This window comes from Epinephelus lanceolatus, chromosome 19 (assembly GCF_041903045.1).
Source record: "Epinephelus lanceolatus isolate andai-2023 chromosome 19, ASM4190304v1, whole genome shotgun sequence".
Lineage (NCBI taxonomy): Eukaryota > Metazoa > Chordata > Actinopteri > Perciformes > Serranidae > Epinephelus > Epinephelus lanceolatus.
The window spans coordinates 37,951,424-37,969,991 of record NC_135752.1 but is presented as its reverse complement, the minus strand read 5'-3'; the positions used below and the strand labels follow the sequence as shown (position 1 = coordinate 37,969,991).

General features: G+C 39.2%; 2 protein-coding genes across 7 annotated transcripts; one reads left to right on the top strand and one right to left on the bottom strand.

Moving 5' to 3' along the window:
- Positions 1-888: 888 nt before the first annotated feature.
- Positions 889-8,650, top strand: LOC117269639 (vesicle-associated membrane protein 8). Of its 2 annotated transcripts, none has more exons than XM_078161942.1 (3): positions 889-1,027; positions 4,387-4,557; positions 7,281-7,861. In XM_078161942.1, exons 1-3 carry the CDS (start codon positions 1,025-1,027, stop codon positions 7,416-7,418), a joined length of 312 nt encoding a protein of 103 aa, XP_078018068.1. In that variant the 5' UTR covers positions 889-1,024; the 3' UTR covers positions 7,419-7,861. The 2 variants fall into 2 exon arrangements, with proteins under 2 accessions (XP_078018068.1, XP_033502716.1); XM_033646825.2 differs by lacking the exon at positions 889-1,027 and adding an exon at positions 1,299-1,437 and having other exon boundaries at positions 7,281-8,650.
- Positions 7,724-17,701, bottom strand: hnrnpd (heterogeneous nuclear ribonucleoprotein D). 5 transcript variants are annotated; one of them, XR_013488116.1, is made up of 9 exons: positions 17,226-17,700; positions 12,702-12,870; positions 12,021-12,182; positions 11,762-11,893; positions 11,559-11,658; positions 9,654-9,809; positions 9,468-9,579; positions 9,014-9,115; positions 7,724-8,228 (listed from the first exon to the last, which is right to left on the bottom strand). XR_013488116.1 is itself a non-coding variant. In XM_033646820.2 (8 exons), the coding sequence occupies exons 1-7, from the start codon at positions 17,390-17,392 to the stop codon at positions 9,492-9,494; spliced, it is 954 nt and encodes a 317-aa protein (XP_033502711.1). In that variant the 5' UTR covers positions 17,393-17,701; the 3' UTR covers positions 7,724-8,228; positions 9,468-9,491. The 5 variants fall into 5 exon arrangements, 3 of the variants coding, with proteins under 3 accessions (XP_033502711.1, XP_033502712.1, XP_033502714.1); XR_004502748.2 differs by having other exon boundaries at positions 9,468-9,559; XM_033646820.2 differs by lacking the exon at positions 9,014-9,115 and having other exon boundaries at positions 9,468-9,559; positions 17,226-17,701.
- Positions 17,702-18,568: the final 867 nt, after the last annotated feature.

The following is an 18,568-nucleotide window of genomic DNA, read 5'->3' as shown; positions in this document are numbered from 1 at the left end:
TTAGTCCAGCACCCTGAGACCGTACAGGTAGACCAGCGCCCTGAGACCGTACACTTAGTCCAGCACCCTGAGACCGTACACGTAGTCCAGCGCCCTGAGACTGTACACTTAGTCCAGCACCCTGAGACCGTACACTTAGTCCAGCACCCTGAGACCATACACTTAGTCCAGCATCCTGAGACTACATTTAGTCCAGCACCCTGAGACCGTACACTTAGTCCAGCACCCTGAGACCGTACACTTAGTCCAGCAACCTGAGACCGTACACTTAGTCCAGCATCCTGAGACCATACACTTAGTCCAGCACCCTGAGACCATACACGTAGTCCAGCGCCCTGAGACCGTACACTTAGTCCAGCACCCTGAGACCGTACACGTAGTCCAGCGCCCTGAGACCGTACACTTAGTCCAGCATCCTGAGACCATACACTTAGTCCAGCACCCTGAGACCGTACACTTAGTCCAGCACCCTGAGACCATACACTTAGATGGCCCCCAAAGATGAGCTGCTGAGTGAATACCTCAGGCAGCAGAGGAGGAGGAGGAACCATCATGGAGGGACAAGCCCCTGCACGGCATGTACCACAGACAGACTGAAGAAGTGGCAGACATCAAGAATTCTCACCAGTGTCTGAAAACGCTGGACTAGAGACAGCACAGAGGCACTAATCATGGCAGCACAGGAACAGACTGCTGGTAGGTGGTGTCATATTTCTTTTTATACTAATGAGATGTGCTTCTTGTACATATCACGTTAAATGTTTAAAAAGTGAAACAGTGTTAACTCTTGAATCTGGGTGCTGACCAGAGCTACCCTCGTGTTTCCAAACAGCCTGGATGAAGCCTATTTGCAAACTGTCAGCGGCTGCTGAAACAAGCTGCACAACACAGGATGAGGAAGTGAAGCAACACAGTGACTTCACCTCTGCTTTATTGCCTTGCAAATTATCTCTCTGTTGAAAGCAGAGCCCTTTGCCCTGACACATCTGCTCAACACCGGTCTGGATTCGTTGTAAAGCAGCTGATGGTATGTAAACACACACACAGAACTTAAGATACATGTTTTAAACTGAAATGTGTTGTTTATTGTCTTCAATAACTAAACCACAGGTATAAAAATAGTCAATGAATGTGTGGAAGCAGAGTTCATGAAAAGCAGGAAATGAAAGTACTGCATGTTCATGATCCGACTAGAGGTCTTTGTGGCGACGGAGACCGGTTCCTGTTGAGCCAATGAGACTTTGATTGAGGCAACAGGCGGTTAATGAGTAACTAAGGAGAAGGTGCAACCTTCAGCTCTCAGTGAGTGACTTCATACAGTCAGAAGAAGCTCAGATCTGTGTTTGTTTGTTGTAAGCAGCAGGACTGGATAAGACAACTTTGTGGAGGCTTTTTGTTTTTATATTTTGGTTGTGACTGAGAAACAGAGCTGCTATGGTGAGTGGTGACTTTTTACACACCCCAGTTTAAATTTAAGTTAAATGTTGACATATTTTAAATATAATCGATTGTTTTTCATCTTGATATCATCTAAAATCATCTCTGTAGGTTGATCCATGTCGCACTTTGTGTTTACCAGGTTTACTTTGTGCTTGAGGTTTTCATGTGACACACACACACACACACACACACACACACACACAGGCCTCTGTAAACTGACTCACACCTGATAGCGCTCTTTTCCTGTTAACCTTTTAACATCCCTGATGACGGCCACACGCATTTAGTCTTACAATAAAGTTGTGCTTTAAAAAACAACCGCTGCTGGAGTTTAACCTCTTTAAACCTCTTAAAGGGACAGTTCAGATGTTTTCTAAGTGTCATTGTTTGAGGTACTTATACACAGTCAGTGTATTACCTACAGCAGGCTGGAGTTCGACATGGAAGTAAGCAATGTACTGCTGTGGACGAGCTCCGCAACAAAAACATATTTCAGCTGCCTATAAAAGTCAGTATCAGTTTCAGTTTGCACTATATTTAGAGTGTTTTCACTGCTTTACTTTAATGTCAGACAGTGATTTCCAGTGAGAAAATGGAGCTGTTACATCACTCTCTTCAAAGCCAGACTCCATTGAGAAAAACAGTGATTTAACATTGCTGAACACAGGAGCTGCTGGTTTACTGCCGCTTCAATCAGCTGGTTTGTTTGTGTTATTTTGTGACTTTGGTGTTTAAAACGGTTAGTTCAGTTTCACCGAAGTCACACAATGACACAAATGAACTAAGTGATTGAAGCAGCGGTGGGACGAGCAGCTCTCTTGTTCAGTGAGATAAAATTACTGTTTTTCTCAATAGAGTCTGGTGGCTTTGACAAGAGCATCGATGGGGAACTGAACACCTTCCCAGTCGAAATGGGCTGTCTGACAGCAGGGTAAAGTGATGCAAACAGTCTAAATATAGCATACACTTAAATTGATATTGATTCTCTTAGGTGGCTAAAGTACATTTAGTTGCTGACCCCTCCACAGGAGTAAATAGCTTAGCTTCTCTGTCAGACTCCAGCCTGCTTCTCCAAACTGGAGGCGTGCTGACTGATATTTACTGTATGTAATGCACTGACTATGGATAAGTACCTCATACTACACCACTTCCAAAAAAACAAACTATCCCTTTAACAGCCCCCTTTCCCATTATGTAGCTCTAAAGTGTAACTTGTGTATGTTTCAACCTGGACTGGTCGAGTATTGAGACACCGCTGCAACCGGCAGCCACAAAACAGAACCACATGTAACCACTTGGGGCATTTGCACACTAAAAGTGCTTGTTTTTGTCACTGACAGGCTCAGGTTGTTATTATAAGTGTCTGACAACATTATGGAAAGGATCCCTACAGAAATAGACGTTTTAGTTTAAGCAGAAACAGCCCTGAAATCACCATCACCAAACCCACCAGACTCCATTTAAATAAAGACTAATTTTAGTGTATATAGAGGCAGCATGTTGTCACATCTAACTGGGTGAGTTAAGGGTTAATTTAAACCAAACCAGAGTTGGTGATTGTTGGAACAGAGAATAGACGAACCAAGATGGTTTCTGTGAGTTTTATTTTGTTTCTATCAACTTTGAATGAAGTGTGTTATATGATGATAAAATTACTGTTATTTAAATGGAGTCTGGTGGGTTTGGTGATGGTGATTTCAGGGCTGTTTTGGGTTAAACAAAAAGGATCTTACTCTTTAACACAAAGCTCTATCTCTGTAGGGATCCTTTCATAATGTTGTCAGACACTTAGAGTAACAATCTGAGCCTGTCAGTGACAAAAACAAACATTTTAATGGACGTAACTTGATGGTAAGTGATTACATTGCAACCTTTACTTGCCTTACTTAGACACAAAAACACGAGAAAATAGCAGAAGTTACCCTTTAAGATTGGACAAATGTTATTCTTTACTAAATGAAAATCAGTACGTTTCCAGTCACAGTGAAGTGGAGCTACAGTCCCAGCTGGACGAGGACATCTAACTGGCCTACTGTCCTTGTCCCAGTATACAAGCACGGGAGGGGAATCCATTTATTGAGCCAAGTATGTGCGACTCCTCTACGATAGGTGGAGATATGCCCCCTTTCAACTTGTTAGTATTGGACCTTTTTCCTGTTGACCTATTACGTCACAGACCAAACAATGGACAAACAAGTTAGCTACAGTTAGCTAGCTGCTAACTGCTACCATGGTGGACAACTTTACAGCTCTGTACATTTGGTCCGTCCAAAACGTCACGGCTCTGGATGTAGATTTCTCCATGTTGCTACCGGCTTCTTCTTCTCTTACGCATTTAATACTATTGGACTTCAGGGTCAAAGCCTGTGGAGCATGCTCAGAGCGCCTCGGCCAGATTTAGTACGATTTCAGTTGCACTATCATGTTTATCCTACATGTATTTTAAAAGTCCAGTTTTAGTGGAGCTAACACAAAAAAAATCTATTTTCTCTAGTGTCATGGAAACGTACTGTCACATCTATTCTACGTTAGCTTGTTCCAACTGTTCACTGAAGCTACAGAATGTGAGGATTACACCAGCTCAAATATTCAACCCAAAGACCCCATTAAATGGAAATATTCTTGATGTCTTGTACATAACATTTTTTTATTTTTGTCCCCAAAATTATTTGACATTTTTAGTAACTTTGGAATCTCTACTAGAATTTAAAACAAAGATCTGTGAGGAGTTTGAACAACGTTTAACAGCAAAGTGTGAGCTGACATTGACACGTCTGATGGGTTTTAGAGGTTAACACATTTGTGAGAAGTGAAATTTGGTCATTTACAATTGTGACTTGAGGTTTCTGTGCCTTCATTTCACTTTCAGTGTGGTTCACTGGTGGTGCCATGGTTTAGTTTCTGACTAAAAATAGAACAATTTCCCTCCCTGCATATTTTTCTCAGGCTGACACAACCTCTCAGTCGCCGGCCCCTGGCTCGTCGGCCAAACTCGACCAGGTACAAGGTCAGGTCAACGAGGTGAAAGTTATCCTGAAAGACAACATCAGCAAAGTGCTGGAGCGAGGGGACAGACTAGATGATCTCATCGGCAAGACTGACGACCTGCAGGCCTCCGTAAGTATCTGATAATGATGGCGGCCCACAGTGTGAACTCTTGACCCCGTGATTATTGATAAGGTTTTCATTAAAGCAACAAGTCTGTTTGAAAAATGTGTTTTACATTAGTAGAAAATAACTTTACTGTACTTGAGTACAATTTTTCAGATACTTTACTTAACTATTTCCATTTTCTGCTACTTTATACATCTACTCTTCGACATTTCAGAGGGAAATATTGTACTTTTTTTTACTTGCCATACTTTTCAGATTAAGATTTCACATTAAAAAACACACCACAAGCTGATAAAATACAGTCGTTTCGAACCTTTTTGCCTTGTGACAAAAAAAAATCGATGCTTATGTGGGGCCCTTTGTCATGTTATGAGTTCATCAGAGAGACATTTCCCCTTTGAACTTCCCAGATAAGTTCATGTAAATAAACTGTTTGAGGCCCAAAGAGGTCAAACTAAACAAAATATTTAACAATATTTCAAATAATACAGAAACGTCCAACAAACGAAAATGAATTTGTGTATCAGAACTTTGTGTTTTTGTCTTGCTGACCAATTATTAATCTCACGACCCCTCAGATTCATCTGGTGACACATGCATTTTCACTTAAATACTGAAGTGAAACTTATCTATACTCTCTTCAAAGCCAGACTCCAATATTTAGGTTATTTAGTGAAAATGCATGTGTAAAAAAGTACTGAGCATACACCTGGTTAAGTGACACTCGGATTATACTGCATGAGTTGTGTCAGAGTATGTAAACAGATGTTTTAATATAGTTTTGCTGTTGTTAAACATGATCACCAGTCAATTAATTAATCAATATCTTTGCTGTTTTCAGTGGAGGCGTGCAAAATAAACATTATCTTTATAAGTTAAAGGTAACACAGCAGGACTACCTAATTTACTAAAGATCATTTTATAAGTGAGGTGTTCCTTTAAGGCTCTATAAAACTTTTATCCCATGTGCAGTGATACTCCTTAGTATGGAAGCCCATTGCTGCCAATGTGATGGGAAAAATAAATCCTGTTGGTCATTATAACGGGAAACGTTCTCAAAATAATGACTCACTTATCACAAAATATTGACTTCATATTGCCAGACATTAGGAACATGTCTCAAAATCATATTTTAATAATCTTGAAATTACTTAGTATCTCAAAATATTATGTCATTGCTTTAAGCTAATGTCATTTTTTTTTCTTAAAGTTTCTCATTATGTTGCAAAACTGAGTCATTATTTGAGATTAGTCATTATTTTGTCGTACCAAGTCATTACTCTGAGATATTGCATCATTATTTTGGGATATTATGACACTATTCTGAGAAAGTTTCTTGCTATTTTGTGAAACTCAATTATTATTTTGAGATATTAAATCATTATTTTGTGATAGTCATTATATTGAGATGGTTTCTTTAAATTTTGCGATATCAAGTTGTTATTTCAAGACACTGTGTCATTACTTTGATAGTTTCGTTTAATTTTGTGATACTGAGTGAATATTTTGAGATATTGTGTCCTAATTTTGAGAAAGTTCCTTTAATTTTGCAAAACTGAGTCATTATTTAGACAAAGATTCTTTTAAAGTTTCTTTTAATTTTGTCAGATCACTTCATTATTTCAAGATACTCTGTTATTTTTTTGAGAAAGTTTCTTTTCATTTTCAAGTCACTATTTTGATAGTTTCTTTTAAGGTTGCCGTACCTTGTAGTCATTGTTTTGAGATATTACATCATGATTTTGGGACATTATGTCACTATTTTGAGAAAGTTTCTTTTTAATTTGTGATACCAAGTAATTATTTCCAGACACTTACTTTGTCATTACTTTGATGAAGTTTCTTTTAATTGTATTAATTAAAATATCGAGATATTGTGTTCTTATTTTGATTACGTTTCAATTTTACGAAACCGAGTCAATTTTTTGACCAAGTTTATTTTAATTTTTTCTGAAACCAAGTCATTATTTCGAGATACTACGTTATTATTTAGAGAAAGTTTCTTTTAATTTTTTGTTACTTAATCATTATTTTGACATATTGTGTTATTGTTTTGGGATACGACGTCATTATTTCGAGATACTACGTCATTATTTAGAGAAACTATGTAATTATTTTGAGAGCGTTTCTTTCTATTTTGCAATACCACGTCAATATTTCAAGAAACTATGTTATTATTTTAAGAGTTTATTTCTATCTTGTGATACCACGTCATTATTTCAAGATGCTACGTCATTTTTTTGAGGAAGTGCCTTTTATTTTTACGTTATCACGATTATTTCGATACTACGTTATTATTTTGGGACACTATGTCACTATTTTGAGAAAGTTTCTTTTAATTTAGCAATACTTAATTATTATTTTAAGATAATGTCATAATTTAGCAATACCAAGTCATTATTTTGAGATACTGGATCATTATTTTGAAAAGTTTCTTTTAATTTTACAATACTAAATTATTATTTTGAGATATTGCGTCATTATTTTGAGAATGTCTCTTTTAACTCTGCCATACCAGGTCATTATTTCAGGAAAGTATGTCACTATAATAAGTTAAAGGCTTTTTTCCCCTTCACATCACAAGGCAGTTTTCATCTTTCTTTTTCATTTGCACGACCTATGAAAACTATTATGTAGAATTAGTGGAGTTCCCCTTTCAGTAAAAGGATCTGGGTACTTCTTCCATCACTGGTGTTTTATCAGGTTTCCTTTATGTTTCTTTTCAGGCTGACTCGTTCCAGAGAACATCCACGCGGGTTGCCAGGAAGTATTGGTGGAAGAACATTAAAATGATGATTATAATTGGTGTGATCGTGGTGATCATCGTCGTCCTCATCATCCTCTTCGCCACGGGTGTTATTTAAAATCCGATCTGTGCTCCTTCACCAGCTCAGGACTGAAAACAATGACGACAGCGTATAAAGCTCACCCCTCTTTTATTGGGCTTTTTAATTGCTCTCATGAGAGTCTCTGATCATTTCAGCTCAAACAGATAAGATATATTTATGGAAATTCAAAGGATACGTGATTTACTGATTCAGTTTCTCTGCCGTAAAGTTTCAAATTCAGACGTGCAAATTGTCATAAACTTGGCTGAAATACTTCTTTGAACACTCCAACAGTCATGAACACGTACTTGTAATATTTCACAAAGGATCACAAATCCAAATGAGCATTTATTATTTTTATTTTTTCGCATTTCATGTCCAATTAACTGTATATACTGTGTGTTTATGACTGTCAAACTCTGTAATAACATATGTAATATATGACTGATGACTATGATAAAGAGGATAAACTGCAACAACGTATTTCAGGCATTCTTCACTACCACAAAACTGGATATATGTGTGATCTGTTGCAACCAAGCTAATATTTAAGTTATGAAATAAATGAAGCAAATCCACAAATAGCATTTGAGAACATTAAATACAAAAACAAGGAGGGATGAGGAACGCAAGCTGCTCAAACTCTGCAGCAATCTAAATAAATGCAAAACACCAAAACGTTTTTAAGATACAACAAATACTCGGGTAAATATGGGAGGAACTGTTCTGTAGGTCAAAGTGCTCTTCGTTTTGTTTTAACAATCAGCTTAGTGATCTTTGCTGGGAACCATCATCTGTCTGGCCAACGCTCCACCAGCTCACTGCCGCCTGTCATCACTCTGACACCTATGGGAAACAAACAAAAACAAATCAGCTATAGATGAATAAAAAACTGTCATATCACAAAATTAACAGGAATCCCCCGTGTTTATAATGTCCAATGTTTTAAAAACATAAGAAAAAACAAACTGAGAACAATTATTTTAACACTTTTACAGTTAAAAAACAAACAGTTAGTCCATAAGCTAGAAATCCTGAGGTGCAATAAATCGAAGACGTCAAAATACTAAATGAAAGAAACCTTCGATTGGTCAAAAAATACACATTAAAGAAAGCATTACATGCTGGAAACGTCTTGTTTTACAAAAGGTTATTAAAAGGGAAAATTTGTTACAGGAAAATTAACAAAAGAGGAGTCTTTTCCATCGCTGTGAGTAACACAAAACAGAGCAATACATTTACACAAAGTAAAAGCACTTTATGCCCCCAACACAGTCTTGTCCAAATACGAACCAGGTTTTAGCTCATGGACTACTGCCTACAAGAGCTAAATAAAGAAACAAGCATTTTAGATAAGATTAGCAATGCATATAAATTAACAATAGGAACTGGAAAGTCCAGAGAAAGCTGTACGTATCCTTTGAAAAGCAAATAGTTATTTTTTCATATTTATAATCATTACTTGTGGGGGAGTAAGGGCCTGGAAAAAATGACAATTACATGTGTATATTTTAAGTTTTACATTACAAACAGTTGCAAAGAAATTAAAATGGAAAGAAAGATGACAAAGCTGGACGTGTCCCATATTGTTTAGTTTAGAAATGCTGATACAGGATGTTGTAAGACCATACCAAATGGCAGCATTCGAGAGCGTATGCTTCTCGTACCCGGTCCGCATTGAGCGGGCCCTGAGAGTATCTGGGAGTCAGCTCATGGCCTGCAAGGAAGCTCCGCTGGCAGGTACAAACAAGGTATGTCAGAGTTAGGAGACAACATACTTCCTTTTCTGTTTCCTTGCACATCCTTAACTTTGGCATCCATTTACTGTAGTAGCAGTACTTTACCTGTTAACTTTACAGTTAAAAAAAAAAAAAAAAAAGAAGGTGCAAAAGAGGCAGCAGAAGGCCGGCTGTTAAAATAATCGCCACAGAGTGTAGCCTCTATGTTACCACTACTGTAAAGCACTTGAGGGTGCTGAGAAAAAGAAATTTACAAGAGGAAATTATACATAATGTTACCAAACAGCAAATTAAATATAACTACTTTAAAGTTTAAAGTAAGAGGCGTATTTCTGTCTTTACATACCTACTTGAAGATGAGTTTCCTCCGTTAATACGGCTTGTAACTGTTGGTGTGACCACCACGCCGTGGCGACTTGCCATATCCACCAGATTGATCTACGAGTGTGGTACAAAATCTGATTACAGTCATTTTTATCATTTCAAAAGGGTTTAGAGAAAAAATGGAATAATGAGATTTGGGTCAACTCACTGTTGTAGTCACCGTATCCGTAATAGTTGTTGTACCCGGGGTAGTCATAGCCACCATATCCCCCATAGCCTTGATTACTGTAACCATAATTGCCATAATTCCCATAGCCTTGATTCCAGTAGTTGCCATAACCCTGGTTCCAATTTTGATTGGGACCTGCAATTAAACAGGGTTTTAATCAAATCACTGCGGTTCTTGTCGCACGACCTCACAGCAGTTAAAACTTATTTTTTCAGCCTCAAAGCCATGTGCTTATTGCTGGTTGGTCGGTCGGTCGGTAGGTAGATAGATAGATAGATCTTTGTCATTGCACGAGTACAACGAAATTGGGGGGCGACCGTTCCAATGCAAAGAGCCAAATAAAAAGCATGAGAACAAAAGATGAATACATTATGACTATAAAAAGGAAGTAAAAAAACATATAACGCAAAACATTGCACATTACGCCCACAGGTGATACGATCATATTGCACAGAAGATCACAGTGTGTTCAAAGTGTTCATATTGAGTGCAGTAATGACTCTGGGATAAAAACTGGTTTTCAAAATAATCAGATCAGGTCTCTTTCATTCATTATTACGCCTCATTTCCAGTCGCGTATGTGACTGGTGTCTGTAGATCTGTAAATATACGGATGATGCCTCTAGGGATGTGTGCGATTAGACGTCTCAACGATTAGACTGGAGTTTTAAAACAGCGCGGTGGGAAATTAGAGAGATGTCCTCTCATAAACCAGCGCGTTTTGGCAGCACTTTGATCTAGAAAATGAATTCAGCAGCATTTTATCTTTATGGAGACGTTGTATTATTTGTTAACTTTAAGTGAGTTGTTGTGAGATAATGTGCAGGTTTACATTCATACTGCACAGAGCCAAATGCCTCTCATTTCAGCTGGAATTTAATTATTATTTAGTTGTTTTATTAGCTCTAAAGTGAGTTACTATCATTTCTGTCAGATAGTCTGCAGGGTTCAATGTGCCCCACATTTCAGAGGCAGTTTATTTATTTTAGATGTTATTTTAGTGGTTAACTTTAGACTGAGTTGCCGTCATGCTCACGTTCATACAGCACAAAGTGTCTCATACTTCAGCTGCATTTAAAATCCAACATGGTTGTTGAAGATTGTGATTAAAGGCTTCAAAGGGCTCTTAATGCACACAATATGTTTTGGGGCAATGTTTCAAACACTTAACAATAAGTTGTGATAAATTTCGACTGTTTTCTGAGTGTTTTTCTTTTTTAGGCTAGTCGACTAGTCTTAATTAAAGTTTTCGTTTAGTCGACAGGGAAATTTGTCGCCAGGAACATCCCTAGATGCCTCTAGTGTCCAACATAAGAAGGTGCATATCTTTATGGAGGGATGAAAACCTGATAGAAACTACCTGTAGTTTTGAGGTTCTACCTTCTTCTTGAGGTAGGGAGCATGTTCAAAAGCTTCTGGGGTGGTCACATTCAAATTGCAATAGGTGCAAGTAAACAAAAAAAACAGACTGTGCAAACTTACGTATTTTAAAGTAACAAATGAGCACTATCGTTACAGGCTATATGCATTATGCTGACATGCTCTACAGAAACCAATTATGTGACCTACAGTTTTGCTCTAACATCCACATTTTTTCACAAATTCAAAAGAAAAAATAAGCAGACTGAAAATCAAAGGAATAGAAATAAAAAATATCTTGAGCAGACTATTTTAAGACCCCTTATATCCCCACTTATCTGTCGGCAAGAAAGTGAATAAGCTTATGTCACAAAATGTTGAACTACTCCTTTAAAGAAATGACTGCAATTTAGTCAAGTTGGTCGTCACTATATTTTCTTATTCCAAATAACTTACTGTTTAGTAAGGATTTAAATGGTGCATTATTTCCACTTTACTTTTAATACAAACATCCTCAGCACTCACCACCGCCTCTTCCTCGAGACCTGGTGGAGTATCCACCTCTGCCTCCCCAATACTGCTGCTGCTGGTACTGCTCCTTGGACATTGCCACTTTTATTTCACACTAAAGACACACCAATTAAGTTGATTTATTCCCACAGACACATCATGTATCAGTTATATAAGTCATAATAATATGTGACAGAAAAAGAAAAAACAGCGTGTACCTTGCTTAGTCCGATATTGTGATACTTCTTCTCCATGATGGCCTTCACCGGCTCCTCCTCTTTGAACGTGATGAAGCAGAAGCCTCTCCTTTTGTTTGTTTTGTTCTCCATGGGAAGTTCAATGGACTCCACCTGTTCACATCATCAACAAATGTAGAAAACACTGATTATTTATCATGCATGTACACTGGAGAGAAATTCATAAAATGGATAAATGTGATCCCAAAAAGCCACAGCACCAACTCAAAGCCAATCTCACCTCTCCGAAGGCACCAAAGTACTCTCTGACTTTCTCCTCAGGAGTGTCTGGAGAGAGACCGCCGACAAAGATCTTCTTTACAGGCTCCTTGCTCTTCATGGCTTTGGCTTTTTTGGGGTCAATGACCTTTCCGTTGAGTTTATGCTCCTTCTGTGTGGCGACCTTCAAAGCAAAATAATCGATCGACAATAGGGTCAGACAAATAATCTTTTAAGTGTTAATCCACAACTGAGCCCAAATGCAATGGATGTTTATTTGTTGTTAGCCAAAGAATCAGACTGGATTACCTTTTTTTAGTTTATTGTAGAGCTTTAACTATTTTCATTATCAATGAATCTGCTAGTTAATTTTGTCAGTTCATTACTTAATTGTTTTATTTTATTAGCTGCCTGGAAATGCAAAAAAGTTTACAACTCAGGTTGATAAATCTCAAGGTGACATATTAAAATAGTAAAAATTGTCCAAAACTCAAAGATATTTGGTTTACAATGATCTATAACAGAGACAAGCAGCAAATGATCCCATTTGAGAAACTGGTAACAGCTGATAACTAGCTTTTTTTGTCTGACCTTTAAATCCCTATGAAAATCTTTATTTTGCATGACACGTCAGTACTGTGCATGTGGCTTTATATGTACTCTGATTAAAATGTAAACACTGCTCATGGGAGGAGGACAGTACCTTGTCAACACTTTCCGGTTCTTTGAAGAGCACAAAGCCAAAGCCTCTTGAACGGCCAGTCATGGGGTCCAGTTTTAATGTGCAGTCTACAACCTCACCATACTTGGAGAAATAATCCTTCAGGTCCTTTTTAGTGGTGTCCCAGCTGAGCCCTCCTACAAACATCTTCCTGTTGACAAAACAGCAAGAGGACACCATGACTCATAATGCAGATAAGGACACATGTACGTGCTTAACTGTAAGTTCAGTGTAATGTACCCATACCCCTCAAATATAACCTGTAAGGTCAGTGTAGTGTACCCGAACCCCCCGAATATAACCTGTAAGGTCAGTGTAGTGTACCCGTACCCCTCAAATATAAACTGTAAGGTCAGTGTAGTGTACCCGAACCCCCCGAATATAACCTGTAAGGTCAGTGTAGTGTACCCGTACCCCTCAAATATAACCTGTAAGGTCAGTGTAGTGTACCCATACCCCTCAAATATAAACTGTAAGGTCAGTGTAGTGTACCCGAACCCCCCGAATATAACCTGTAAGGTCAGTGTAGTGTACCCGTACCCCTCAAATATAACCTGTAAGGTCAGTGTAGTGTACCCGTACCCCTCAAATATAACCTGTAAGGTCAGTGTAGTGTACCCATACCCCTCAAATATAAACTGTAAGGTCAGTGTAGTGTACCCGTACCCCTCAAATATAAACTGTAAGGTCAGTGTAGTGTACCCGTACCCCTCAAATATAAACTGTAAGGTCAGTGTAGTGTACCCGAACCCCCCGAATATAACCTGTAAGGTCAGTGTAGTGTACCCGTACCCCTCAAATACAACCTGTAAGGTCAGTGTAGTGTGCCCGAACCCCCCGAATATAACCTGTAAGGTCAGTGTAGTGTACCCAAACCCCTATACTAACTGTAAGGTCAGTGTAATGTACCCGAACCCCTCAAATATAACCTGTAAGGTCAGTGTAGTGTACCCGAACCCCCCGAATATAACCTGTAAGGTCAGTGTAGTGTACCCGTACCCCTCAAATATAACCTGTAAGGTCAGTGTAGTGTACCCAAACCCCTATACTAACTGTAAGGTCAGTGTAGTGTACCCATACCCCTCAAATATAACCTGTAAGGTCAGTGTAGTGTACCTGTACCCCTCAAATATAACCTGCAAGGTCAGTGTAATGTACCCAAACCCCTATACTAACTGTAAGGTCAGTGTAGTGTACCTGTACCCCTCAAATATAACCTGTAAGGTCAGTGTAGTGTACCTGTACCCCTCAAATATAACCTGCAAGGTCAGTGTAATGTACCCAAACCCCTATACAAACTGTAAGGTCAGTGTAGTGTACCTGTACCCCTCAAATATAACCTGCAAGGTCAGTGTAATGTACCCAAACCCCTATACTAACTGTAAGGTCAGTGTAGTGTACCCGAACCCCTCAAATATAACCTGTAAGGTCAGTGTAGTGTACCCGTACCCCTCAAGTATAACCTGTAAGGTCAGTGTAGTGTACCCAAACTCCTATACTAACTGTAAGGTCAGTGTAGTGTACCCGTACCCCTCAAGTATAACCTGTAAGGTCAGTGTAATGTACCCGTACACCTCAAATATAAACTGTAAGGTCAGTGTAGTGTACCCGAACCCCTCAAATATAACCTGTAAGGTCAGTGTAGTGTACCCGTACCCCTCAAGTATAACCTGTAAGGTCAGTGTAGTGTACCCAAACTCCTATACTAACTGTAAGGTCAGTGTAGTGTACCCGTACCCCTCAAGTATAACCTGTAAGGTCAGTGTAATGTACCCGTACACCTCAAATATAAACTGTAAGGTCAGTGTAGTGTACCCGAACCCCTCAAATATAACCTGTAAGGTCAGTGTAGTGTACCCGAACCCCTCGAATATAACCTGTAAGGTCAGTGTAGTGTACCTGTACCCCTCAAATATAACCTGTAAGGTCAGTGTAGTGTAACCATACCCCTATACTAACTGTAAGGTCAGTGTAATGTACCCAAACCCCTATATTAACTGTAAGGTCAGTGTAGTGTGCCCATACCCCTCAAATATAACCTGTAAGGTCAGTGTAGTGTACCCATACCCCTCAAATATAACCTGTAAGGTCAGTGTAATGTACCCAAACCCCTATACTAACTGTAAGGTCAGTGTAGTGTACCCGAACCCCTCAAATATAACCTGTAAGGTCAGTGTAGTGTACCCGTACCCCTCAAGTATAACCTGTAAGGTCAGTGTAGTGTACCCATACCCCTATACAAACTGTAAGGTCAGTGTAGTGTAACCATACCCCTCAAATATAACCTGTAAGGTCAGTGTAGTGTACCCGTACCCCTCAAATATAAACTGTAAGGTAAGTGTAGTGTACCCATACCCCTCAAATATAAACTGTAAGGTCAGTGTAGTGTACCCATACCCCTCAAATATAAACTGTAAGGTCAGTGTAGTGTACCCATACCCCTCAAATATAACCTGTAAGGTCAGCGTAGTGTACCCGTACCCCTCAAATATAAACTGTAAGGTCAGTGTAGTGTACCCAAACTCCTATACTAACTGTAAGGTCAGTGTAATGTACCCAAACCCCTATACTAACTGTAAGGTCAGTGGAGTGTACCCGAACCCCTCAAATATAACCTGTAAGGTCAGTGTAGTGTACCCGTACCCCTCAAGTATAACCTGTAAGGTCAGTGTAGTGTACCCATACCCCTATACAAACTGTAAGGTCAGTGTAGTGTAACCATACCCCTCAAATATAACCTGTAAGGTCAGTGTAGTGTACCCGTACCCCTCAAATATAAACTGTAAGGTCAGTGTAGTGTACCCATACCCCTCAAATATAACCTGTAAGGTCAGTGTAGTGTACCCATACCCCTCAAATATAAACTGTAAGGTCAGTGTAGTGTACCCATACCACTCAAATATAACCTGTAAGGTCAGCGTAGTGTACCCGTACCCCTCAAATATAAACTGTAAGGTCAGTGTAGTGTACCCAAACTCCTATACTAACTGTAAGGTCAGTGTAATGTACCCAAACCTCTATACTAACTGTAAGGTCAGTGTAGTGTACCCGAACCCCTCAAACATAACCTGTAAGGTCAGTGTAGTGTACCCGAACCCCTCGAATATAACCTGTAAGGTCAGTGTAGTGTACCCGAACCCCTCGAATATAACCTGTAAGGTCAGTGTAGTATACCCGAACCCCTCAAATATAACCTGTAAGGTCAGTGTAGTGTACCCATACCCCTCAAATATAACCTGTAAGGTCAGTGTAGTGTACCCAAACCCCTATACTAACTGTAAGGTCAGTGTAGTGTACCCAAACCCCTATACTAACTGTAAGGTCAGTGTAATGTACCCAAACCCCTATACTAACTGTAAGGTCAGTGTAGTGTACCCTAACCCCTCAAATATAACCTGTAAGGTCAGTGTAGTGTACCCGTACCCCTCAAATATAACCTGTAAGGTCAGTGTAGTGTACCTGTACCCCTCAAATATAACCTGTAAGGTCAGTGTAGTGTACCCAAACCCCTATACTAACTGTAAGGTCAGTGTAATGTACCCAAACCCCTATACTAACTGTAAGGTCAGTGTAGTGTACCCGAACCCCTCGAATATAACCTGTAAGGTCAGTGTAGTGTACCTGTACCCCTCAAATATAACCTGTAAGGTCAGTGTAGTGTACCCAAACCCCTCAAATATAACCTGTAAGGTCAGTGTAGTGTACCCGAACCCCTCGAATATAACCTGTAAGGTCAGTGTAGTGTACCCGTACCCCTCAAATATAACCTGTAAGGTCAGTGTAGTGTACCCAAACCCCTCAAATATAACCTGTAAGGTCAGTGTAGTGTACCCGTACCCCTCAAATATAACCTGTAAGGTCAGTGTAGTGTACCCGTACCCCTCAAATATAACCTGTAAGGTCAGTGTAGTGTACCCGAACCCCTCAAATATAACCTGTAAGGTCAGTGTAGTGTACCCGTAGCCCTCAAGTATAAACTGTAAGGTCAGTGTAGTGTACCCGAACCCCTCAAATATAACCTGTAAGGTCAGTGTAGTGTACCCGTAGCCCTCAAGTATAACCTATAAGGTCAGTGTAGTGTACCCATACCCCTCAAATATAAACTGTAAGGTCAGTGTAGTGTACCCGAACCCCTCAAATATAACCTGTAAGGTCAGTGTAGTGTACCCATACCCCTCAAATATAAACTGTAAGGTCAGTGTAGTGTACCCATACCCCTCAAATATAAACTGTAAGGTCAGTGTAGTGTACCCATACCCCTCAAATATAAACTGTAAGGTCAGTGTAGTGTACCCGTAGCCCTCAAGTATAACCTATAAGGTCAGTGTAGTGTACCCGAACCCCTATACAAACTGTAAGGTCAGTGTAATGTACCTGTACCCCTCAAGTATAACCTGTAAGGTCAGTGTAATGTACCTGTACCCCTCAAATATAACCTGTAAGGTCAGTGTAATGTACCTGTACCCCTCAAGTATAACCTGTAAGGTCAGTGTAGTGTACCCATACCCCTCATCCTCCTCGTTTTTACTGGCGTCGATCCTCGATCCCTCGGCCTCGCCCCCCATCGGGCCAGAGTCCCCGGCCGCAGACATCGGGTCATCACTGTTTGCCTCTCCATCTTCTTCCATCCTCATCATGGTCGCGTCATCGCTGAATTCATAATCGTCCGCCATTGTTTTGGCTTTTGGAAGTTGTTGCTAAACTCAAGCTACGTCAGAATTTCCTGCAGAAGCTAAGCTGTCAGCTAACGCTAGCTAGCTAGTATATTTGGTACCTTTACCTGTAACTCTTTGCGGTAATTAGAGCGAGCTATCTAATTAGTTAAAGTAAATTAAATTATAAAGTGCGTTTGAATTTCGGCAAACTGGCTTTCAGAGAGGCACAAATTTCTTTCAGGTGCTACAATTTGACAGGTGATTTGTGTGCGACGTTTTGTTTTCATCGCAGCCTCTCTCCTTCTGCGACTGCGTCTTCTTCGTGTGGCGTAATTGGCGGGTCGCAAACAGCTTTCAGATGCAGTACCGCCACCCAGCGGCGGAGTGTGGAATAATTATCTACACTAAAGCCATGACAATACAAAAAATAAAATAAAATAAAATTGAAATAAATCAATTAAACAAAAAGGAAAGTTATCATCATCACCATTATTATTATTATTATTATTATTATTATTAGTAGTAGTAGTAGTAGTGGTGGTAGTGGTAGTAGTGGTAGTATTTATCTGAATAATAATAATACATTTCTGTTTATTAGTCTTGGTCCATTTTTAACCACAGGCTATCTCTCTGATGAACAGTTAAGAACAGTCATATGCTGTCAGTAACGCTGTAGCACCAAACATCTTATGTACTTCCCTGTCCCTATAAATTATAGAGGCTGTTTTTATAGATTATACACACTGTTTTTAAACATGTAAATATTAACACTGTCAGTATGAATATTAAAACACTGTAGCACTGCCAAATCCAAGTACCTCATTTAGAATAGTATCATGGGGTTACAGCCAAATATATCCAAATATATTATTTTTCTGTAAAAAGCTTTTATGGAAAAAACCCCAGAACATTCATAATGTTGCTTTGCATCATTTTTTTGTTTGTTATGTATGTTAGTATGTTATTTCCATGGCCTGGAGAGTTCATTTAATGTCTGTGAACATGAACTACACAATACTCAATTAGAGGGTCAACCCAAAAATTCCATGCGACCTGGGACCCTTTGATACTTTATTTTGAAAGACTTAAGACTATATATGGAGCTCTTAATATGCCAGAGTGTAGCTGTAAGAGTTGTAGATAATGAGCCTGTATAATAGGATATCCACAGATTTAATTTATTTTTATTCCTAA

Excerpts from the sequence above, each read along its gene's own strand:
- LOC117269639 (XM_033646825.2), top strand. Across the intron at positions 4,558-7,280 it reads CTGACGACCTGCAGGCCTCC|GCTGACTCGTTCCAGAGAAC; the intron begins GTAAGTATCTGA and ends GTTTCTTTTCAG.
- hnrnpd (XM_033646820.2), bottom strand. The coding sequence starts at position 17,392 with ATGGCGGACGATTATGAATTCAGCGATGACGCGACCATGATGAGGATG. Across the intron at positions 12,183-12,701 it reads AACCGGAAAGTGTTGACAAG|GTCGCCACACAGAAGGAGCA; the intron begins GTACTGTCCTCC and ends TTTGCTTTGAAG. Across the intron at positions 9,810-11,558 it reads GTCTCGAGGAAGAGGCGGTG|GTCCCAATCAAAATTGGAAC; the intron begins GTGAGTGCTGAG and ends GTTTAATTGCAG.